Below are 25,156 nucleotides of genomic sequence, written 5' to 3'. Positions count from 1 at the left end.
TCTGCCTGGACTCCAGTGAAAATCCTCAGACTAAGTTTGCTCCTTTAAAGCTTCATTCCAAGTGCATCTTGCTCTAGTCCACCAGTAAGTCCATGGACTTTCCTGTATCAATTTTATTCTGTTATCTCCCAAGCAAAACCCTCCATGAACCCCTTCATCCCGTAGCCTTGAGAATAAGATCTAAGCTCTGGAACACAAGGGGCAGTTTCTTGCTGCCCTCTCCAAGCTCTTGTGATCTCCCAGATCCCTCTAAGCCTCACCCACTTCCAGCTGTTTCTCCACTCTCACCATGTTCTCACCTGCTGCTGCACATTTGAAACAATGTTCACTCTGACTAGCACGGTTTTCATCCCATCCCATGATTTGCCTGGTTTTCCTTGAAAACACAGCTCGAACGTAAAATTCTTCACCATCTTGTTCTCTCCTTTAATTATATCAGCACCCTCCTCTGTGTCCTCACAGCTCCCAGTGCCTTTTCAGGTCATATTATCTCATCACTCTGTCCTGGAATTGCCTGCTTCCCCAGGAATCGGTGTTCTCCCTGAGTACAGTAAAAAAAAAAATGCTTTGGCCATATCTGCATCCACAGCCTCTGTTACACAGTTACTAGAATAAAATAAAACAATTGAAAAGCAATTGTCCTGTAATGTCCCAAACAACGTGCAAAGTACCTTGCATACAGCATCACAAATCGCTTTTCAAACCTTGTGAGCTGGGGAGATCTCCACACACACACACACACACACACACACACACACAAGGAGACTGGAGCCTGGATATTTAATTCATCCAATGGACCTGCTGGAATTGTACATTGCAGCCAGCAGGCAGTGCTTGGCCTCAAGCCTTTCTCCTCACTGCCCCCTCCATGCTGTCCCATAGACTTCACCAACAGATGGTGGTTGGGTGAATGCATACATGAGAATGGGAAGCTGGGGCAGGGAATGCACCCACTAAGCTGAATGTCATCTTTCAAGATGGTTCCGTGAACAGGCTATTGACTTACTAAAAATGGCGTCTGTTGCCCATAACTTGTTATACTCCTATTCAATTTTGTTTAAGTATATGATCCCAACTGAAAACAAAATACTTGCTTCAAGGAGCTTGTATTCACATCTTCCTCCTTCTTGCCTAAGGGTCTTTGCATATACTTTTCTCTGTGTTTGGAATGTTGTCCCCTTTTCCTTGGGCCTACTGAAGACAATGTAGTGTCATGTGAAGTTGAAGTAGGGTTCAGGAGCCAGACTATCTAAGATAGGAAATTCTCTGTTAAGCAGCTGAGCAACTGGAAGAACTTTCTGTGTATCATTGTTCATGTCTGTAATATGGAAACAATCAGGAGATCTACCTCACTGGGAGGGAGGAAGGAGTAAATCTGATAATGTTTCTAAAGGATTTGGCCCTGTATTTGACATAAATCAAGAACCCAGTACATATTGACTATTTTATTAGCTCTTAGTTAAAATTGACATCCTTTTAAAAATGCTTTTCTTACAGAATCTTTTCTCATCTTCCCCAGGTCTGACCAGATACCTCTGTCAATTACCTTGCATAACATCCTACAGATTTTCATAACAGTTATCAAAGGTAGTGATTATTTTTACACATATACTCTGTTGATTATATGAAGAATATATTCTTCCTCCATGAACTGAAAGCTCCATGAGGAGAGGTATTATATCTTCTGGTGGCTAGCAGAGTGCCTTGCTCCTAGCAGGGGTTCAGTATATCTGTATTGATACACTGCCTGCTTGATTGGTTGCCTGCCCCTCAGGCTAGTTTCATTTCTCAGCACTTTAGTAAATGTACCTGAGTCTGATAAGTAACACACATGACCCAGAATGTCCCCAGGTCTGCTAAGTGACACCCATGTCCCAGAGCACATCGTATCCCCTTACACCTCTAATCTTTTGCACATGCTGGTCTCTGGGCCTGAAGTGTCTTTTTTTTCTGTCTTCCTTTAACTTTTTTTCCATCCTCAAGACTCATATTAAGTTCACTTGTCCCTCAAGATCTTTTCTTATCCCTGGACTGTGGTATTATTCCTCCACGCAGTTTCCATGAACCTCTTTGGGTTTCCTATGAGTCTCATTCTGTATTGAAATTTCATTTTTACAAGCCTGTTGAGCTTAGTAGATCATGTCCTCAAGTGAAATACTGATATTTATTTCTGAATATCCAGGGTGTAGCATAATGCCTGGTTTCCTGAGCTTGACATACTATTCTTACCCTCATAAATGTTTGTTGTGTGAAGAAAGTGATCTTGCAATCCTTTTACAGATATCACACCTGGTGCTTACTGTATCTCACACATACTGGTGACTTCCCTTGTTGAGGTAAGTTTCAAAGGGAGTGATTTAAATAGAATTACAGTGGATTATCGTTAAGTAGCCCAGTGGCTAATAACAGCAGTTACAATGTCCTGACCTTTAATTCCTTATCCACAGGTAGGACTATACAGGATAACCTATGTTCCTTTTCATATCAGTTATCTATACTGTGTAAGAAGTTACTTCACAAGTTAACAATAAACATTATCACAGTCTCTGTATGTCAAGAACTCAGGAGCGGCCCGCCTAGAAGGTTCTGTCTTGGGTCTCTTACTGCTTGCAGTCCGGATGTTGCTGGGGTTGCAGACCTAGGAAGGCTTGGCCGAAGCCGAGGAGCTATTTCCAAGACGATCACTAGGTAGCGCTGTTTGTTAGCAAAAACAAAAACAAAAAAAACACAAAAAAAATGGTTCAGCTCCTCCTCAGGCAGGTGGTTTGAATGTCCTGTCTCAAAGGCTGGCTTCTCCCAGAGTGGGCAATTCAGGAGAGATAGCAAAAAAGGAACCTTCAATGTCTTCCACAGCCTGCTCTCAGAAGGCACACATCCACCATATGCTATTTGTTAGAGATGAATCAATAAGTCCAACCCATACACAACTGGAGGGGAATTAAGTTCTATCCCTTGAAGAGAGGAGTATCATAAAATTTGTGAACATACTTTTTTTTTAAGTTTAGTTATTTATTTTGAAAGAGAGAGAGAGGGGGAGGGAGATAGAGAATCCCAAGCAGGCTCCATGCTGTCAGTGCAGAGCCCGATGTGGGGCTACAACTTATAAACCATGAGATCATGACCTGAGCGGAGATCAAGATTCAGACACTTAATCACTTAACCAACTGAGCCGCCCAGGCGCCTCTATGAACATATTATGAAACCACCATTCTTGTTTATATTTATAACCTGAATTCTTTGTCTTTGTGATGCTTTGTCATCTGACCTTGGGGGCCTCTATGTACACCAGGCTATCAACATTCAAATGCCCTAGGCTCCACATATAAATCATGATACCCATACTGTGAATGGCCCCATTTATTCTACTCAGAATAACAACTGTTTCCCAAAATATGCTATATGAATAAATGAAGCATTCATAGAAAAGATGGCAAGCGCTTCCCCAAGAACAAAAGTAAATCGAGGACAGCAATTAGATGCCACAATTCTTTATTTCCTCCCTACTAATCATACTTGTCATAGGATGTAAAGTTTTCTGAAAAAGAAACTGGCATAAGGTAAGGGTTTGAACTGAAAGAAGACTATAGAACTGTTACAATAAAAGAGAGGTTTTCCTGTAATGTACAGTTCTGAAAATATTCTACTTTAATCTGAGTTATTTATATCACTGTAAATTAATTGTTTCTTAAGACTCAGCAATTAGTCCTATCTCTTTTCTTCTCTATATTATGCTATGACTTTAGGAAGACAGCGACCATGAAGAGTTTGTGAAGAGGTGGGTAATTAGGAAGTGGGGATATTTGTAAAAATACAGGTATACATTTCAGGCCTTTTCCAGATGCATTGAGCAATGTAAAATTAGTTTCTAGTTGGTTTAGAATAGTGACTTCAATGTATAAAATGCTATAAAATAAGTGTCATAAAAACAGATGCTGTAATATTGCTTTAACTACTAATAATTGAGAACATAGTTGAATGCCTACTTTTGAACAACCATAGATATCTGATGGCAAATATCAGGAGTAAGATCCTTGTCATCTAGAAACTTGCCTTCTAGAAGCAGAAACAAAACGTTAAACATATCATTGTAACATAGTGTGGTTAGTGCCAAGGCAGGCATAAAGTCAGGGGGGCATGTTGGGGTGAGGGGTGATTTTCCAAATGGGTGATGCTAAATTTTAGGCTGAGTCAGCCAGAAAAGAATAGGAAGGATATTCTATTTTTTTATTTTTTGATGTTTTTTAATTTCTGAGAGAGAAAGAGACAGAACACAAGCAGGAAAGGGGCAGAGAGAGAGGGAGACACAGAATCTGAGGCAGACTCCAGGCTCTGAGCTGTTAGCACAGAACCTGAGGCAGGGCTTAAACCCACAAACCACGAGATCATGACTTGAGCTGAAGTCAGATGCTTAACTGACTGAGCCTCCCAGACACCCCAAAATAGGAAGGGTATTTTAGAAAGAAGGAATACCGTATGTAAAGGGATGATGCTTGCAAAAATTTAATGTGTGTTTGGGACTCGAAATACATTAGTATGGAATTTAGAGTGTTTGAGGGGTGAGTGGCAAGAGGTGTAACTGCAGAGGAAGTCAAGGGCCTGAAATCACTAGATCTTGCGTGTGATGCCAATGGGGATTTCTTTTATACTAAAGTCTTTATCAACTTGGCAGGAATGATGATCATATTTCTATTTTAGAAAGATTATTATGGCTTGCAAGGAGAGGATGAATAGGTGGGGTGGAACTGAGATCTTTAGATCAATGAGGAGGGTCCAGTCACAGAGGTGACAAGGGACTGAAGAGTGGTGACAAAGGAGGAATGTGGTTCTAGAAATATTTTAAAGTGTCAGTTGCTAGGGCTCGCCAGCATATGTGTAAGGAGTTTTACATGTCAGTTCAAGTGTTTGATCCATAGGACTGATCTGTGATAACGAAGGCAGTCTCTTTTTAGGCTTGAATCAGAAACCAGAACCTGTACCCCTCCTCCCACAGGTCTATTTGCATTTTCATACTAAAATAACTGGTACATATACTTACACAGCTGACTGAATGCTTATAACGTAAACACAGTAACTCACAGAGACATACAAATCCTCTCTCCCTCTTGCTCTCTGTCTCTCTGTTTCTCTGTCTCTCTGTCTCTCTGTCTCTCTTGCACACACACACACACACACACAGAGTGGTGGAGAGTGGCTTGCCATCTTGCAAGCCCCAGGGGACTCTGCTAGCTCAGGATGCTGCCTGTCCTAGAAGACAGGAGTCTGCAGGGACTCAGACCACCCCAGCCTTCAGGACGTCAGAGTCTCAGGAGCTAGACCCCTGGGAAGTGCTTCCTGTGCAGTCCACGGCTCACTGATTGGGTGCGTGGGTGTGGCCTCTCAGGGGCCCACAAGTATTGAGTGCTCCCTCTGAAGTCCAGGAAGAGGAATAAGAGGATTGGTTGCTCGGAGGTGCCATTTCTCTGCATACTTGGTCCTCCCCAAGGGTCTGGGTTTGGTGAGTGTTGGAGAAAACAAAGGCAGAGCTCAGGTTTGGATCCTGGGACAGCTAACTGAGGGACATACACGGGACCCAAGAAGAGAGGCAAGGAGATGCTAGGAAAAGACAGGGGTGGGCTCAGTCCGGTTTTCCCCATGAATACAGTCTGCAGGCCTGGGTGCCAGATTTAAACAGTCTCAGGGGTTGGCATGAGGATGGACAAATGGAGCAGAAGGGAACAAGTAGGACTGGAGCTGTCTTCAGGACACAATCCAACAGCCACAACCACATGGTCTGGGAGCTTGGGTCTGGAAGAGCGGACTCCAACTCTTGTGTTTTCGGTGTGATTTGAAATTTTCTGTTACTGTGCGGGTTTCTGGCATCCGTGTATATTTGTAAGTGTTTGTAATAATAATGACCTCATATGATGGTCACTATTTATTGGTAGGTTAACACTGAGCTGAGGACTTCTCTCATTTAATGCCCACGAAAATTCTGTGCAGAAACAGACACTTTAGAGACATCAAATAACTTGTTTGGTGTAATGAAAAAACAGTCACTGATCAATGCAAATCTGATACTTGACTCTAAAATCTGGGTTCTTAAGAAGTAGGAATGATGTGATTTTGTGTAAACTTTGCCTACCATTTCATGTGTGTGTGTGTGTGTGTGTGTGTGTGCGTGTGTGTGTGTTATACTTTACTCGTTCGTTTATTATATTTTAGACACTTACTAATTAAACTGTATTTTAATGGAATATAAATAGAAGGGAAAGCAGAGGTGGGGTAGGGAGAGTCGTGGCTGAAAAAGTACAAAGGTCCCATATCAAACAGGAGCTTGTGTGCAATGATTTAAACATTATTTATTTATTTAATAAATCTTAAGAGTTTATAGAGATTAAACTAGTGTCAGAAATAAAATTATTTGGGGTGCCTTGATGGCTCAGTTGGTTGAGCGTCTGACTTCAGCTCAGGTCATGATCTTGCGGTTCATGAGTTCAAGCTCCGCATCGGGCTCCGTGCTGACAGCTGAGAGCCTGGACCTTCTTCCAGATTCTGTGTCTACCTCTCTCTCTCTGCCCTTCCCTGCTTGTCTTCTGTCTTTCTCTCTCTCTCAAAAGTAAATAAACATTAAAATTTTTTTAAACAGAAATAAAATTTTGATTATGAAAATGCCTTTACATACCAGCTGTGTGTGTAAATATGAGGACTCAGTCTTGTGGTTAAGAAAAAGTTTTCTGGAAGAATTTTCACCTCAGCTGAGACAAAGGGGGGTGAGCAAAAGTAGGCAGCCTTATATCTCTGGATAAAACTTCTTGAGCCATGTTAATACAACTGTTATGATAACCGTGATCTTTAGCTCTTTAGTGGAAATGCCTTTAACATTCTCCTGGTTTGGCATATTATTGGCTGCCAGTTTGCATAGGTTTATTTTCCTTTATTTATTCATGAACAGGTATTTAATGATTCCAAATGTATTTCCAGAGAATATTCTTTTTGTCTTGACTCAACAGCAACATTCAGTTCCAGAAATATTCACTGAGCACTTTTTAAGTGCCACCAACCTGCAGATATTGAAAGCATTTTTGAAACCATGATAACAACAAAAGCAGGAAGAACGAGATTTGCATGATCTTTGCCTTTTTACAGAGACTGCAGTCTAGGAGAGAAAATAAATAGTAAACAAGTGGTTGCAAGTGTGATGAACTGCAGAAAAGAAGGGATACAATTTGGAAACAGAATTTTCTGACGCGGAGAGATCAGGAAGACTGTACCCAGGAAAGTAATATTTAAGTTGAATGAAAGGGGACTTAGAGACCTGAATGATAAGTAGAACCTAGCCTTGCTTGGAGATAGGAAGAGGGATGAGGGTATTCGTTCTAAAGTCAAGGAGGAAATATTTGCATACTCTTACAGTCAGGAGACTTTGGCACTCAGGGAACATGTGTTAGCTCACCTGTATTCACATAGCACGTTATCTGTTTAGACTTTTATTTATCTGGAATGGCAATTGTTCAGAGAAGTGCAGGATCGATGCATGACAGCTCACTGCATGGGTACCTCTTTGAACACCTTGCAGTGTGATTGCTCGCCTGTAGGGATAGCAGTGGTCTCGTTTGTCTTCATCACGTGGCTTTCCAACATCTCTGGCCTCATTTCTGTTCATCTGCAGAGAAGAAGTTTGGGTATCAGCAGACACTCAAGTCAAAATTCAAGGAAATACGTAAATACTATAGTTGGAACCCTGGAAATAAAAAGGGGGAGGAACTTACTGTTATTTCTTACATGGAAATTGATTTTAACATATACATTTTTAGAAAAAGCAGGACTTCTTTTCCTGGCAAACATTCCTGGAGTGTAACAGGAAAACTGAAGAGGTAACAGGACCAGATTGCGGAGACCTTGTTAGGTATGTTAAAGACCTTTAATTTCGATTCTAAAAAGATTGGATTACAATAATTGATTGCGCATGGGGGGTTAAAAAGGGAAAGGTATAAATGGTGAAATTCGGATTTTTGCTTCGGGTCATTTAGTGGATGATATTGGTATTCTGTGAAATATTAGACACAGTAGAGGGCATCAGGTTTGTGAAGGAATATGATGAGTTTTCATTTTGATTTTTGAGAATTAAATTTGAGTGCTATGAGATATCCAAAAGAGGATATCCAGAATGGAGTTGAATGTATGTGTCTTGTTAGATGTAAATGATAGGTAAAGAATTGGTAGATGTCATGTATAGCTATTAATTGGGATCTTGGGAGTGGATGATACAGATTAGGAAAAGTGTGAAGAGAAAAAAAGGGGGCTTCAAGCAGAGCCTTGAAGCATCCCAGGACTTAAGACACACAAAATAGGAAGAACAGGCAAAGGATGAGATGAGATGTCAGGATGGTTGAAGAAAAATTCCAAGTGTTGTAATAAAACATTAAGACAATATTTCAAGATTGAGGAGATAGGGAATAGGGTCAAATGCTGCTGCTAAGTCCAGCAAGGACTCAGTGTGGGACGCGGATTTCATTGGTGATCTTAGGAAAAGCTGCTTTGGTGGAAAGATAAGGACAGAGGTAAGATTAACATAGGTTAAAGGGTAAGCAGGAGATGAGAAGAACGTAAGTGGTGTAGACAAGTACATATCTAGCTATGAATGAGAGAATATAATTGTTTCTGTGTGATTTAGACCAGAAAATACTTGAGCACATTTTAATTGTTTAAATGTTGAAGGAGTAAACTTCTTGAAAGGCTAGGTAGAAGACAAATGCGTACACACTCACACACACACACACACACACACACACGGCCAGATGTGAGGCTGTCTTACATGATTTCACATACAATGGCTTTGAATTTCTCTGTGAAGTAAAATGAAAGGTTATCTGTTGAGAAAGAGGGAGTTGGAGTTGGTGGACGTGCTTGGAGAACAGTAGGGAAAGAAGTCATCCAGGGAGACTGAGCTGAATAAGATCATGTTGCTGGGTCATCGGGCAGTGTTGGGGGTGAAGTTGAAGGTTGATGATCATGAACTTATGGGAACACAAACATGTCTAGTTAAGTGCCTTTCCATAATGATCTGAAGGACTTATTATATTGGTGAATCTAGGAGTTGAGTTTTGCCTACATACGTGATGGAAAGTCAGTGGATCAAGGGCAAGCAAAATATGTGTAAGAGAGTGCTTGATGTGATGAATTAGAATTTAACCTAGAAAGGAGGAATGCAGAGACACTAGGATAACGAGCAAAAAGTACAGAAAGCATCAATACCTTGGAGGGCTCAAGGTTGTTGAAGAACAAATGATAATCACTGAACCACATACCTGAGCAGATACAAGTAGCATGTCTACAAGTGTGATTTGTGAGGCAGGTCAATTCTAAGTTCTAGTGCTTCAAGATACACCTGTGGAACTGGACACCTGACTTCACAGTAACAAAATGAAATTGTCTAAGATGATGTTATGCTACATTGAGGGAAAAGTTTGGTGTAGATGAGTGGGAAGGATGTTAAACTTGGTGCATAATGATCACCACAATACACCCAGTTACACGTATTACCGCACATAGTTGAAAAATTTTTTTGTTGTGATGACAATTTTGAAGATCTACCTTCTTAGCAAGTTTCAAGTATGCAATACATTTATTTGTTTGTTTGTTTGTTTCTATAAATTTACTGGCAAGTTAGTTAGCGTATAGTGCAATAATTATTTCAGGAGTAGAATCCTGTGATTCATCCCCAAATATAACACCCAGTGCTCATCCCAACAAGTGTCTTCCTTAATGCCCCTTGCCCATTTAGCCCATCCCCCACCCACAACCCCTCAAGCAACCATCAGTATGTTCTCTGTATTTAAGAGTCTCTTATATTTTGCTCCCCTCTCTCTGTTTTTATATTGTTTTTGCTTCCCTTCCCTTGTGTTCATCTGTTTTTACATTACATTATTATTATTAACCCGAGCCACCATACTGCACGTTCCATCCCCTCATTTATTTTATAACTAGAAGTTTGTACATTTGACGGTCTTTACCCCTTTGACTCACGTCCTACACCAGCCTCTGTCAATCACCAATCTGTTCTCTGTGTCTACGAGTTCCATGCTTTCATGTTGTTGTTATGTTTGTTGCTTTAGTTTGCAAACACAGCATTTGTCTTTGAAATCATACAATATTTGTCTGTGTTTTCTTCATGTGGCTTAAGTTTATATCCTCTGCTATGCAGATATCATGCATGTGCCATTTGCCATATACTCTACAGAGAATTTTATTACGTGTCAGTTTACGTAAAGACTTCTCAGGTTTAATGTGGAGCTCTAACATTTGCCTGTCATGTGGCCTTTGGCGGGTTATTTAACTTCTGTGCCTAAGTTTCTGCACCTTCAAACTGTAGGTAACATTATTTCCTTTCTCATAGGGTTTTAAGATGATTATGGAAGTTATTTCACGTAAAGAACTTTAGACTTGCATAGTATTGTGGAGGTTTCCAAAAATATTAGTTTTGTTATAGAAGTTGTTTGCTTGCTTTTTATCTTGACCTGGTTTTCAGAATGTAGCAATTCTATATTTGTTTCACTAGAGGGCCCTCAATCACTCTCTTTGAGTACATGTCTTCAAGAGTTTGTTTCCCCTTTCCTTTTTTCAAACCACATGTGTATAGTTTGAGGAAGAAGTATGATAGAATAGTGTAAAACACACAATTTGAAGTCAGAGGTATCTGGATTTTGGTCTCACTCAAATAGACCATTTATCATCTATATTAGTCTCTATAAAAGGGGTATAATGCTACTTAGGGGTGCCTGGGTGGCTCAGTCGGTGTCAGACTCTTGGTTTCAGCTCAGGTCATGATCCCATGGTCATGGGATCGAACCCTGCATTGGGTTCCACACTGATCTTGGACCCTGCTTAAGATTCTCTCTTCCACCCTCCCCCCGTCCCCTGCTTGAGCTCTCCCAAATAAATAAATAAATAAATAAATAATGTTGCTTATATCATACTGCTATTGTGGATAGTTTATTTTCCTTCAAAACATGATAAAGATTATTTTTTTATTCTAGGAAACAATGGTGATAAATGGGCTAAAATGACAAATGTCAACTACAACATTCCTACATATGTTAACCTCTTAAAATATTATTTATTTATTCATTAATATTATCTTAAAATGCAGTAATATAAATACATATTTAAGGACAAAAAAAAGCACACTTGAACCAATTTCCTCAGTAAATCCTAAGAGGGGACTGGAGGTTGAGCTGTATATCTATTTCCATATTGTTCTCCATGGTGAGGTACCAAACATCAGTCTCAGAGAACATTCTGGTCTGAAAATGCCAGATGCTATAGTATAAGGGATAACAGGAGAGTAAGTGCAGTCAGAATAGGGTTAGTGTGCTGGGCACACTGCAGTTTGGTGTTAGGTTTTTCCGTACTGTCTTCTTTCTCTACAACCCATGCCTCTTCTCAGTCCTTGGCAACCTGTAGTGTGTCACCTGAGACAATCACCTGGACTGGCACCACAGCATAAATGATTATTAACTGAGGACTGGGATGTGCTAGCTCTGCCAGTTACTAGAGATGAGATCTTAGATAAGATCATCTCTCAGATTTCAGATTCTGTAAAAAAAAAATAGGTGGATGAAAACACATATCTGAGACCACATCCATAGTCATGCTGAAGCACAAGTCCTCCATGGACATGACCTATGAAGGCTGCTCTAAGCAGTCAGTAGGACACTCAATATGGTGGGAGGAGTTGAATTTGACATTGACCTGCCCAACAAGAAGGTTTGTATCAACTCTGAGCACAGTGTGAACACTCTGCTGGAGACCCTGGGAAAAAACACTAAAGGTTCTTTCCTACCTGGGCTCCAAGTAGGGAGGGCCTGGACCCCTGGTCACAAAATGGACCAAATGGGGCACGATGCTGATCCTCTCCTGCCTTGCAGACAGACCTTGGCCTGGCAGTCCTACACAGCAATGGGAGTTCCTGCAGAGACCCTCACTTGCCCTGCTCCTTCTTAGCTTTCTTGCAAAAAAGTTGAACTGCTTTTGTTGGGAAAAAGATACATATCTCAGAAGACTGTTTTAAATGAGATAATACTTCGTAAAGCCTGGACTCCTATTATGTAATAGGAGTCATAATTGTCAATTGTCTCCTTATTTTCCCAATTGTTCCCCACTTTCTTCACTTCTTTCTTTCTCTGCATGTGGTTAGATTGTTTTTATCTATACTCAAGTCTATACAGAAACAATTTACTTTGACCCAAGGAACACTTGGTCATTAACATAGGAATACAATTTTGTTCAGTTGGAAGATTCCAGAGTGACTGAGTGATTACTACCAGAAGTATCATGTCTAGGGAATCTTTTCTTTTCTTCCCTTCCCTTTCCTTTCCTTTCCTTTCCTTTCCTTTCCTTTTTCTCTTTTCCTTTCCCTTTTCCTTTCCTTTCCTCTTCTTTTCTTATTTTAATGGGGAATCTTTTTCAAGACATGAGTATTGCTCTTACTAGAACTGGGAGGTTCTTTCTTGGCAGATAGGGAAGAAAAGAACTAGCCTGAAGGAGAGAGTGGAGGAAGAATTATACAATTTTCTCAGGTTTATTATACACAATTTGTTTTTCAGATACAGAATCTATGTAACAGACCACACCGGCCATGTACAACCTGAGTAACGACCACACAGGTGACTTCACCCTTTTGGGCATCGCTGGCCTCGGGCAGTACCACGTCTGGATCAGCATCCCCTTCTGCTTTATGTATCTCGCGGCCATTGTGGGCAATAGTATCCTTCTCTACCTCATTGCTGTGGAACATAGTCTTCATGCACCCATGTTCTTTTTCCTTTCCATGCTGGCCATGACAGATCTGATACTGTCTACCACTTGTGTCCCCAAAACCCTTACCATCTTCTGGCTTGGTCCCCAGAAAATCAGTTTTCCTGGTTGTCTGACCCAGTTATTCTTTCTGCACTGCAGCTTTGTCCTGGATTCAGCCATCCTGATGGCCATGGCATTTGACCGCTACGTGGCCATCTGCTCTCCCCTGAGGTACACCACTATTCTGACTCCCAGGAACATCATCAAGATTGCAGTGGGCATCTCCTTTCGAAGCTTCTGCATTATCCTGCCAGTTTTATTCTTGCTCACACGCCTGCCTTTCTGCAGGACACGCATCATACCGCACACATACTGTGAGCACATAGGTGTTGCCCGGCTCGCCTGTGCTGACATCTCCGTCAACATCTGGTATGGCTTTGGTGTCCCCATCATGACGGTCATCTCAGATGTGATTCTCATTGCCGTTTCTTACAGCCTCATCCTCCGTGCCGTCTTCCGCCTCCCCTCCCTGGATGCCCGCCACAAAGCCCTTGGCACGTGTGGTTCCCATGTCTGTGTCATCCTCATGTTTTATACACCCGCCTTTTTCTCCATCCTTGCCCATCGCTTTGGGCACAATGTCTCCCTCACTTTCCACATCCTGTTTGCCAACCTCTACATTGTTATTCCGCCTGCACTCAACCCCATTGTCTATGGAGTGAAGACCAAGCAGATCCGAGATAAGGTCATACTTTTGTTTTCCACCAAGGCTACGGAATGATGTTTCAATGTGCTATGGAAAAGCTGACGCCATTCTATTGGGGATATTAATGTAGTAAGATAGAAAACAAACGTTCTATTTAAAACGAGAACTGCCTGCAGGTGCTTTTGCATATGAGGAAAATGGTGTGGCCTCTATGAAGGAGACGGTTCTAAGTGTAAAAATTCCTTGATGACCTGTTTGCTTGTGGAGCATGAAGTTGCACAGAATTTGATCAGGAAGAAGAGGTGAAAACAGAGAGCTGACTCACTGTGAATGGACCAAGCAATACAAATTTGGAAATTGAGATTTGCAACTGGGCGGGAGGGAGAAAAAATGTGTTAAGTAAGGCAGAGAAACAGAAGAGAGACTAAAAGTGAAAACATCAATGAGGAATTCTTATTGAGGGCATTTGTAGATGAATTAGGAACATTGGTGGTTATATTCAATAATATTATTGTCCATGATATGCTTCTGCAGGTCTCTACCAATGCACCCCGTTCCCACCATGACACATAAAATCATTCAGTACAAGGGCTAGGAGCAGTGCCATCTACCAGCAGTGCTGTGACGGGGAGGAGAGAGCATGTATTTCTCAACACCTGCATTCTAGCTCCAGTGCTGGCAGAAGAGAGGAGCTTCTAGGCTCCAAGACACTGAGAAAGTGAGCCACAGAGATGTGCCAGGAGACCTCAAGCCAGTTCACTGGAACAGTAAACTAGACGTCTAACCCCATTGGCCAAAGACTTTGAGGCCCTTATCTACAGTGTGTTTCCTGGACTGGAAGAGAGAATCAATTACAAGACACATCAGTGCAGTGAAGAGGGGTGGTGAGGAGAGGAAATCGACAAGAAACTAATGCATCTTTGATAAGATGGCTAGTTGGTTAAGTGTGAAACTCTTGTTTTCAGCTCGGTTAATGATCTCAGCGTCTGTGAGTTCGAGCCCCGCATCTGGCTCTGTGCTGACTGTGCGGAACCTGTTTGAGATTCTCGTTTTCTCTCTGCTCATTCCCCACTCAAGTGCTCTCACTCTTTCTCTCTCATTCTCTCTCTCTCTCAAAAATAATTACATAAATATTTAAGAAAAAAATTTAAAAAAGATGTATCTAATTCCACCAGGATTAGATTGGAGACAACACTGTATGTTGTGTTCAGAAAAAGATCTAGAGTTCTTACAATAAATCTTTTTTCTTCTTTTGACCATTATCCACCGATGTGGAATTATTTGTTGGGTACCCACTGTATTGCAACACGGTTCTAAGCATTCGGGTAATGAAGGTTAACGATACAAAGACTCCGCCCTGCGTTTGTGGAGCTTATATTCTCAGGAGAGTGACACACGAGAAACGAGAGAACAAGTTCTACACCTTCAAAGAGGGATGTAACCGATGGAAAAATGCAGCGAATACAGTGATACATTACAAGTGGACGAGGAGGACAGGGCAGCGAGGACAGCAAAGGCAAAGGCCCTGGGGCAGGACACAGTGTGACGTGACTGTGCACAGAGCAGAGGCCAGCGTGTCTGGAGCAGAGCGAGGCGGGGATGCAGGAGCAGGGAGGAGGGGGGAGCGTGGCCGGGTCCTGTGGGGCTGGAATCATCGGAACCTCATTGTAGGAGGAGGAAACTGATGCCAGCAGAGTGAAAGTGACTTTTCCAAGGCACACAGCGGGGCGGTCATCAATGTGGAGCTACACTAGACTCTGCCAACCCCCAGTTCAGAGTTTTCCCCACTTGACATAACCTCAGTCTCGTAAAAAAGAAAACATGAGTAGGAATATCAGAGCCCATTTTTCTTCTTTCTGTGAAGCCTCTTGTCATAAATTAAGCCACATCCTTCTAAGGGAGGAGCCTGCTTTCTGTGCCAGCTGCTAGAAATGCCCTGAAGAGATGATTTCTTACTCTCTTCTGACTATTTCCATTCTGCTGAGAACATGGATTAGCCAAGAGCTGATATTTTTAAAAGTTTACTAAGGAAGGGATAGTAAATAAATAGATTCTGAGCTATTTATTTTGTATTTTTATTATTTTTATTTATTATTATTTCATAAGTTTATTTATTTTTGAGAGAGAGAGAGAGAGAGAGAACACTAGCAGGAAAGGGGCAGAGACAGAGACACAAAATCCAGAGCAGGCTCCAGTCTCTGAGCTGTCTGTACAGAACCTGAATCAGGGCTCAAACTTGTGAACCAGGAGATCATGAACTGAGCTGAAGTTGGACTCCTAACTGACTGAGCCACACAGGCGCCCCTAGACTGAGTTAACTTAAGAGTACATATTCATTTCATTGTGGTAGGGAGTCAAACTTGTGGTTATTCACCAACAGGCACGAATGTCTCACATGAAAGCCTAATGACCTAGAAAAACCAACATAGGAAGCAATTGTCTCCTGCACTGTCTCCCTTACCTTCTCCCACTATCTTTGGGCCAGTTATATGTTATTATGTTTCTACTTCTTTCCCAGGACAGTTCATTTATTTCTGTGACTTATGGCCTCTTTTCTGGTAACTCTCTATCTCAGTTTTCAAAAGAGCATCCTGATAAATCTCAGTGTCTGTTTTCCTACTTCATAGGCTTGGTATTAGGAGTACATGAAAAATGTAGATCAACGTGGATTGCAGACTGTAAAATACTAATCTAATGTCAGGTTAGTAGTTGAGTAATTACCACTGCCATTCTCATCTGGAAGCAGAATCTCAGCAGCATGTGCAACTCTGAGCTCATCATTGTCACTTAAAATCCTCCCTCCACTGTACTGTTCATTGGAGGAAAAAACAGGTTAAGCCTGGTGTTTCTCTTCCCTCAAGGTCCAATCTCCTCCCCTGCTGCCCCAATGGCTCTTTGTGGTGACACTGGCTGCAAACATTCCGTTTCAGTGTCAGACTATGAATGAAATTATGTGTTGTGGTTGGATTTAAAAGACAATAATTATGCAAATATCAGCAGGTAACTTTCTCATATGTAAGTTATCGTATCCTATACGTTGTTTTTATAAATTCCCCATCCCTTATATTAAATATAAAATACGTTGACCCTATCAATGGGGGATGAAACTGTTTTATTATCCCATCATCAGAATTTAGAGCTGTATTCTACAGATATAGGGATCCATGAATGTGTCTCTCTAAACCCTCTCCTCCAAACTTTCCACATGTGACCATTCTTAAGGTGTCTGTGATTCCATTGTGTTGCCTCTTATAGTTTAGCTCTCGATGCCTAGTCACCCCACCATCCTGTTTACCCACACCTTAGCCAGACACTTGCACACTGTACCTAGACCGGATAGTGTACTTATGTCTTATATTGTAAGAAAATGACAACTAAATGTAGGTTTGTGCTCAGAAGAATAATGTAGGGCTTACTAAAAATGAGGAATGGAATAGATTTCCATGTCTGTCTTAGAGGTAAGGAGGCAGTTTTAGATTTTTATGCTATATACCTGCCACTTTGAACCTATACTTTAAAATAAATAAATAAGTAAATAAGTAAGTAAATAAATAAATAAATAAAATTCAACAGGTAAAAAACTCAATTTAAAAAATAAAATCAAATATTTCTAAATACTATGTTGAGCTCAGGTTTATCTTACTACCTATTTGATGATTACAAAAAATACATAGAAATTCAAATGTCCATTGAATTTTATAATTCTTTAAGTAGGTATATATGCATATCTCTAAGAGCCAATGTGTTGATTAAAATAATTGCATAGAGATATTAATTATGGTTACTTAGAGATTCATCAGTAATGGTGTATTATTGACATTTATGTCTCTCAGCTAAATCTGTATGGAATGTTAAAGTAAATTTTTTTTAATTTAAAACATTTTAAAAATTAATATGTCCTAAAAATCTAAAAATAGAATTACCTTATGACCCAGCAATTGCACTACTAGGTATTTACCCAAGGGATACAGGTGTGCTGTTTCGAAGGGACACACGCACCCCCATGGTTATAGCAGTGCTATCAACAATAGCCAAAGTATGGAAAGAGCCCGAATGTCCATCGATGATGAATGGATAATGAAGATGTGGTATACATATACAATGGAGTATTATTCGGCAATCAAAAATAATGAAATCTTGCCATTTGCAACTACGTGGATGGAAGTAGAGGGTATTATGCTAAGTGAAATTAGTCAGAGAAAGACAGAAATCATATGACTTCACTCATAGGAGGACTTTAAGAGGCAAAATAGATGAACATAAGGGAAGGGAAAAAATAATATAAAAACAGGGAGGGGGACAAAACAGAAGAGATTCATAAATATGGAGACCAAACAGAGGGTTACTGGAGGGGCTGTAGGAGGGGGCAAGGGCTAAATGCATAGGGGGCATTAAGGAATTCACTCCTGAAATCATTGTTGCACTCTATGCTAACTAATTCGGATGTAAATTTGAAAAAAATAAACTAAAAAAAAAGTTTAAACCTATTTTATAAGGCATTAAAAAAATAACAGTCACTCTGCTGTGTTTTTTTTTTTAATGTTTATTTATTTTTGAGACAGAGAGAGACAGAGCATGAACAGGGGAGGGGCAGAGAGAGAGGGAGACACAGGATCCGAAACAGGCTCCAGGCTCCGAGCTGTCAGCACAGAGCCCGACGCGGGGCTCGAACTCACGGACCATGAGATCATGACCTGAGCCGAAGTCGGACGCTTAACCGACCAAGCCACCCAGGCGCCCCATCCGCTGTGGTTTTAATCAGCTTCGGGGCTATCACACAATGAAGACAGCAATCTGGAGTTAACACATTTTTATAATTCCCCATTCTTACTCCTTATTCTGTTTAGTTGCTCCATTTTTCCTAACAAGACTTCTGATGTAAGCTTGTTACAATCTTGTTAGCACTGCAGTTCTTGTTCATTGCTGTCACTGTTCCATCAGAACAACTTCGACACCAAAGGTAAAGCCTTTGTTGGTATTTGTATCCTTCATAGTTTTATATCAGTTCAGAGTTAGTTGGGTTTGTAGGCAACTTTAGAAAGAATAACTCCTCCTTCAAGTCACTGCTGTGTGCAAATCACACATATAATAAAATTATGATGTTGGGCAACGAAAAATACTTTAAAGCTTTATTTGCTCTGTGAGTTGGCTTCTGTAACATGACCTAGTTCCCAAACATGTGGTGCCGTGCTGTCATTGTAAAATGGGCAGCCGGCCTACGGCAACCACAAGTGCAGGGTGGATTCCCCATTTAGGACTCTTAGGAAGAAATCACCATGTTTGCACAGTGGGCTCGCTGTTGACAGTCCCTCGCCTTATATCAACAGCTGCTTTTACAGTTCCCGTTACAACGCATCCACAATGACTCCACAAGGGAAAGGCTGGACATGAGAGGCGGTTACTGGACTGTTCTAGAATATTAAAAGACACTTTTACAATAGTACAGAATTGTTTTGATAACCTGTAAGTTTGTTCTGTGACAGTGTGAACAGAAAACAATTCATTCAAACTAGGTCTCCAAAAAAATCCACGTTGTGGAGGAAATACCGTGAAAGACCTGTCGTTACCGCATCCTCTCAGGCCCTGCTACGTGGAAGGGAGGGCACTTTTGAGGGAGGGGCGATGTTGTGAAAGGAATTATGTCTACCCCAGGGCTGGGCAGGACCCCATGTGGGCCCAGCAGGCCAGTTTTCCTCAGCTGACTCTGCAAGCCCCGGCCTTGACTGATGTGGTGTCCGCTGTCCTAACACAGGCACCTGCTGGGGCTCCACGCTCGCTGCTCATCTTCACATCACCTGTTTGGGAAGATCCGGGAATCCTCATTGTACAAAGGAAAACACTGGGGTCGGAAATCTTAAGTAACTTGCTGCAGGCTGTCTGGTAGTGGAGCCTTAATCGTTCCCCGTCTGCAGGACTCAACAGCCCAGGCTCTTCCCATCACACTTCTTTGTCTGTTTATAGGTCTGGGGGGCAGAAAGGATGCCAAGTGATAATGACGGCCCGTGTCTGGGTGGCACTCGGGTGTGTTATTTGTGTGTGGCGAGGCACGTCTCCATCTGAGTTCTCTGTGCCCCTTCCAGTGGTCCTGCCTGGTCTCTTCCTCTCCTGGGTCCTGAGCCCGTCAGGTATAGAGACCTGGGACCAGGAAAGTCGGCAGACAGGACTGCAGACCGCTGCTAATTCCTCATTAACAGTGCACAGCTGTGACCAGCAGCTTCTCAATCCCCCACCAGGGATGCAGGGTCCAAGCTCTCCCGAGGGCCCCGAGAAGCGACCCATAAATCCATCCCACCCATCCCTGCTCTCCCCCAGGCTTGTCCCGGGAGTCCCTGTGGAGTCTCCCTGGTCACCAGTGCACTGACTCCTGAATGGACCAGCTGGAGCAGTAGGGACTGAAGCAGCACTGGGTACGTGGAGGCTGGATGCCCTTCCTCGTCTCTAATCGCACCTCCGCAGCAGAGAGGTGAGAGCTCCCGACCCCTCAGCAGCAGGAATTCATCAGCCGAGATCAGGCACCCCCTAGACAGGGTGTGGGGCTCCTGAAAAGGTCTCCTCCCTGTGCCCTACCTGGATTTATCCCACAGTGAGCCAAGCACTGAAGGTGCCGCTAAAATGCCCATCCCCATGGGATGGTCTGAGAAGCCTCTTCGTCCTGACAGAAATAGGTGGTTCAGACTCTTTTTCAGAGAACAACTTCGGGGTGCAAAGGAGAGCACGAGGCAGAGGCCACCGTGGCCGTTAAGTTTCAGAACTGAGGGTGAGGTATCAGCACCCCCTTCTCACCCTTTCTGGGTCAGAAAAATGTGGAAGGTGTGGGCTGGGGACCAGGAGTAGGGATTAGAGGACAGCACCACCACATTCTTTTTTATGTGGAAGCAGTCTTGTGTTCAGCCCCCTTTTATTGGCTCTGTCCTGCAAGAAGGTTCTTTCTTTGGTTGATGCCGTCTAATCTGATACTCTACGCGGTCTTTTAGCCATTATTTTTTCCTTACATGGGATCACATTGCTTTCAAATACACTTCCTTCAGTCTCCAACTCACAGTTTGGGGTTTGTTTTAATTTTTTTTGAAGATAATTTAAAGGGTGGATGTTCAGATGATAAAGTTGAGAGCTATGATCACACTGGAAAGGAGCTCAGTAGGAACGGGCTCAAGAAACAATACAAGTGCTTCAAATAATTATGTCCATATTATTTAACATGTATGGGGATTCACTGTCATCCAGGGAGAACTGCTTTACATGTTATTTATTTATCCTTCAAGGATTCCTGTACTGTTGCTGCCTTTATTCTTATCCCTAGTTTAGGTAAGAGAAATAAAGGCATAGAGCAGTTGAGCATCTTGTACAAAGTCACACAGCTCCTTTGTGGAATAATTAGGGTTTGAACCGAGATAACACGGCCTCGGAGCCCTCTCTAGATCTAAACGGCTGTGCTGACGTGGGAATACTGGGGAACAAGAAAAATGGACCTTTGTGCTGGCTTTCCCTCTCACTCCTCTCCCCTCCACAATCAGGGTGGCATGTCAAATTCTGATTAAATGGATGTTCAAAGTGCTCAGTCAATTCAGGTTCATAGTGGCGAACTCATGTTGCCAGAGTTCAGTTCTGGAACTCTTCTCTTCTGCCTTCTTTTTGTCTTACTGCTGCCAGCCACATTTAATATGTTCTTGTTCTGCTCTTCCCTGGAGGGGAAACTTGTCCCTCAAGCCCCTTGGGCAGGACACAGTACATGAGCCACTCTGAGGACAGGGAGGCTGTCTGAGAAGGATCCACAGAGAAGGACGAGAGAGGACACAGGCTCTGGCCTGGAACCCACAGGGCGGAGGCATCGATGGAGGGAAACGGGTCTCAGTCTGCAGCAGGTGCAGGCAGGTGTGTGCGCCCCCAGTGACCTTGCCAGTACAAAGGTGCGCATGTATGAATGGAATCAGAGCGAGGACACCCTCAGCGTGGAAGTGAGACCCAGGACCAGATGATGTGCAGAGTCTGTGTGAGTGGCAGAGGCGGCCTCTCCTGCCCAGAAGGAAATTGCTGTCAAGTGAGGAACATGGTAAGGCTTCCGGGAGAGGAAGCAGTCTTGGACTGGGGTCCAGGGATCCTTGTTCCATATCCCAGCTGTGTGTGACCCTAGCTTTTCTGTGCATTGGTGTCCTGATCACGGAAAGGGACCCACGACAGGGTGATGCTATGCATGCGGTAGCACATAGGAGAGGCCCCAGGACTCCAACCCTTAGCTCGGAGACGTTGCTCTGCCTGGAGCTCAGGAGGAGGGGCATCCAACTTCCACCCCCTCGGCATGTGCCTTGGCAACTCCTGACTCAGAGAGGATGCTGAGCTGTGTGAGGCCTGGAGACCATGTGAGACTGGACAGAAAGCAGAGCGGGAAGTGAGAAGCACAGCTATGCACCTTCACTGAGTTGATGATACAATGTTCTCTGAAATTGAGGGCATAGTGAATAGTGTCAAATGCTCCTGAGACGTCAGGAAGGACTGAGTTTGGGACATGGACTTCACTGGTGATCTTAGTAAATGCCCCTCTGGTGGAAAGATGAGGACAGAAATGAGATTGATATGGGAGAAAGGGTAAGCCGGACATGAGAAGAATATAAGTGTGGAGAAGAGTACATATCTAGCTATGAATGAGAGATTAGAATTGTTTCTATTAATGTAGACTAGAAAATATCTGAGCACACTTTAGTTGTTTGCTGAAGTTTTTAGTTGTTTAGTTGTTTTAGATGTTGAAGAAGTAGAATTTTTAAAGGCTGGGTTGAGCTTAGAAGCAAGAAGAGAATGAAGGTTAATGAAGATTGGGAAGATATGATAGAGAGATGGGTTTGTTTTGGGTGAGATACAAGAGGGATAGTTTTCCATTTATAATAAGAAGAATGGTAGTGTGTGTGTGTGTGTGTGTGTGTGTGTGTGTGTATTACATATATATGTAGGTGTGTGGACTGTCTTGCACAATATCATATCTAATAGCTTCAAATTTCTCTGTGAATTAAAATAAAAGATTTTCCCTTGAGCAAGAGAGGTTTGGAGTTAGTGGATGTGCTTGGAGTAAAGTAGGGACAAAATCATCTAGGGAGATTGAGCTGAACAAGATCATGTTGTTGGGTCATCGGGCATTGGGGGTGAAGTGAATATTGGTTAGGATGAAATTATGGGAATACAAATATTCCTGGTTAGGAAGCATCTTTCCTTCATGTCCTAGAGTGCTTATTATGTCGGTGAATCTAGAAATTGAGTTTTGCATTTTTAGGTGATGGAAAGTCAGTGGAGCAAGGGCACGCCAAATATGTGTAAGAGAGTGCTTGACGTGATGAATCAGAATTTAGCCTAGAAAAGAGGAATGCAGTGACAAGGGGATACTGAATGAAATGAGTGAAAAAGAAAGTGCCCTGGAGGGCTCAAGATTGTTGAGAAACTACATGTGTGATGTAGGAGGCAGGTGAGTTCTAACTTACAGTACTTCAGATCCCACCCCAGAATCAAGTATTCAATTTATAGCAACAAGATAAAGAATCCAAGAGGTGTTATATTAAGTTTAGGGCAAAGGTTGGGGTAAGTGAGTGACAACCGGTAAACTTGCTGCAAAAGGATCACCACAATATGTCAAGTTAAAATCCATCACCACACGATTGTGAATTTTTTCCTTGTGATGTGAACGATGAAGACGTAGCCTCTTAGCAAGTTTCAAATACACAATACAGTATTATTAACCAGAGTCACCATGCTGTACAGTCCACTCCCACGACTCATCTAGTGAATAACTGGAAAATTCATGCATTAGACTGCCTTTACTCATTTCACTTACCTCCACCGCCTCTTCCCACAAATATGTTCTGTGTGTCTACTAGTTCCAAGCTTTTGTATTGTTGTGTTGGTTGTTTTAGATCGCACACAGAGCATTTGTCTGGAAGATCATACGGTATTGGTGTGTTTTCTCTATGTGACCTAATTTTCGATCTTCTGCTCTACAGATATCACGTATGTGCCATTTGCCATATGCTCTATAGAAGATTTCCTTTATCCCAGAAAGTCTATGAAAAGACCTGCGTTTAATGTGGAGCTCTACCATTTGCTTGTCATGCATGTGGCCTTTGGCGGGTTACTTAACTTCTCTGTGCCTCAGTGTCTGCAGCTTCAAACTGTAGGTAACATTATTACCTGTGTCATCAGGTTTTAAGAGGATTATGGAAGTCATTTCACGTAAAGAACTTCAGACTTGCGTAAATTGTAGAGGTTTCCAAAAATATTAGTTTCGTTATGGAAGTTGTTTGCTGGCTTTGATCTTGACCTGGTATTCAGAAGGTAGCAATTTTATATTTCTTCCACTAGAGGGCCCTCAATCACTTTCTATGAATACATGTCTTCAGGAGTTTTGTTTTGTTTTTTTTTCCCCCCTTTCCTTTTTTTAAACCACATATGCATAGTTTGAGAAAGAAGTATGATAGAATAGTTTAAAACACACAATTTGAAATAAGAAGTATCTGGATTTGGGTCTTACTCAAATAGACCATTTATTTTCTACGTTAGTCTCTGTAGAAGGGGTAAAATAATGCCACTTAGGGGTGCCTGGGTGGCTCAGTCAGTTAAGTTGTTGGACTCCTGGTTTCAGCTCAGATCATGATCCCAGGGTCATGGGGTCCAGCCCTGCATTGGGTTCCACACTGAGCTTGGAGCCTGCTTAAGATTCTCCCTCTCTCCCCCTGCCCCTCTTCCCTGCTTGAGGTCTCTCTCTCATAAGTAAGTAAGTAAATAAATAAATAACGCTGCTTATATCATACTGCTATTGTTGATAGTTTATTTCATTCAAAACATTAAAAAGATTCTTTTTTCTTATTCTAGGAAACAATGATGATAAATGGGCTAAAATGACAAATGTCAACTACAACATTCTTACATGTAAGTTAACCTCTTAAAATATTATTTTTAAATGTAATAATATAAATACATATTTAAGGACAAAAAAAAGCACACTTGAACCAATTTCCTCAGTAAATCCTAAGAGGGATCTGAGCCGTGTATCTGTTTCCATATTGTTCTGGTGAGACACCAAACATCAGTCTCAGGAGCATTCTCGTCTGCAAATGCCAAGTGCTATAGTATAAGGGATATCAGGAGAGTAAGTGCAATCAGTGTAGGGTTAGTGTTCCGGACACACTGCAGTTTGGGTGTTAGGCTTTTCCTTACTGTCTTCTCTACAACCCATGCCTTTTCTCGGTCCTTGGCATCTTACAGTGTGCACCTGAGGCAATCGCCTGGCATGGTACCACAGCATAAAGGAGTATTAACTGAGGACTGTCATAATGCTAGCTTGGCCAGTTACTAGAGATGAGATCTTAGATAATATCATCACTCAGAGTTTTAGATTGTATAACAAGAAATAATAGAATAATTATTAACACGGCAATAATTATTAACACATTATTAACACGGCAATAATATTTTACACTGTATGAAGAAGATTCCAGAGTGATTGAGTGACTACTACCAGGAGTATCATGTCTGGGAAATCCGTCTTAAAGACCTAAGCATTGGTCTTGCTAGCAGTAGGAGGTTCTTTCTTAACAGATAGAAAGAAGGAGGAAGAATTACCCTACAGTTTTTTCAGGTTCATTATACACAATTTGTTTTTCAGATACAGAATCTATTCATCAAATCACACCAGCC

General features: G+C 42.0%; 1 protein-coding gene across 1 annotated transcript; it reads left to right on the top strand.

Moving 5' to 3' along the window:
• Nucleotides 1–12,616: 12,616 nt before the first annotated feature.
• LOC122482600 (olfactory receptor 52H1-like) lies at nucleotides 12,617–13,558 on the top strand. Its single transcript, XM_043578909.1, has one exon. The coding sequence runs from the start codon at nucleotides 12,617–12,619 to the stop codon at nucleotides 13,556–13,558; it is 942 nt and encodes a 313-aa protein (XP_043434844.1).
• Nucleotides 13,559–25,156: the final 11,598 nt, after the last annotated feature.

Source organism: Prionailurus bengalensis, chromosome D1, assembly GCF_016509475.1.
Source record: "Prionailurus bengalensis isolate Pbe53 chromosome D1, Fcat_Pben_1.1_paternal_pri, whole genome shotgun sequence".
Taxonomy (NCBI): Eukaryota; Metazoa; Chordata; class Mammalia; order Carnivora; family Felidae; genus Prionailurus; species Prionailurus bengalensis.
This window is presented reverse-complemented; position numbering and strand designations above follow the sequence as displayed.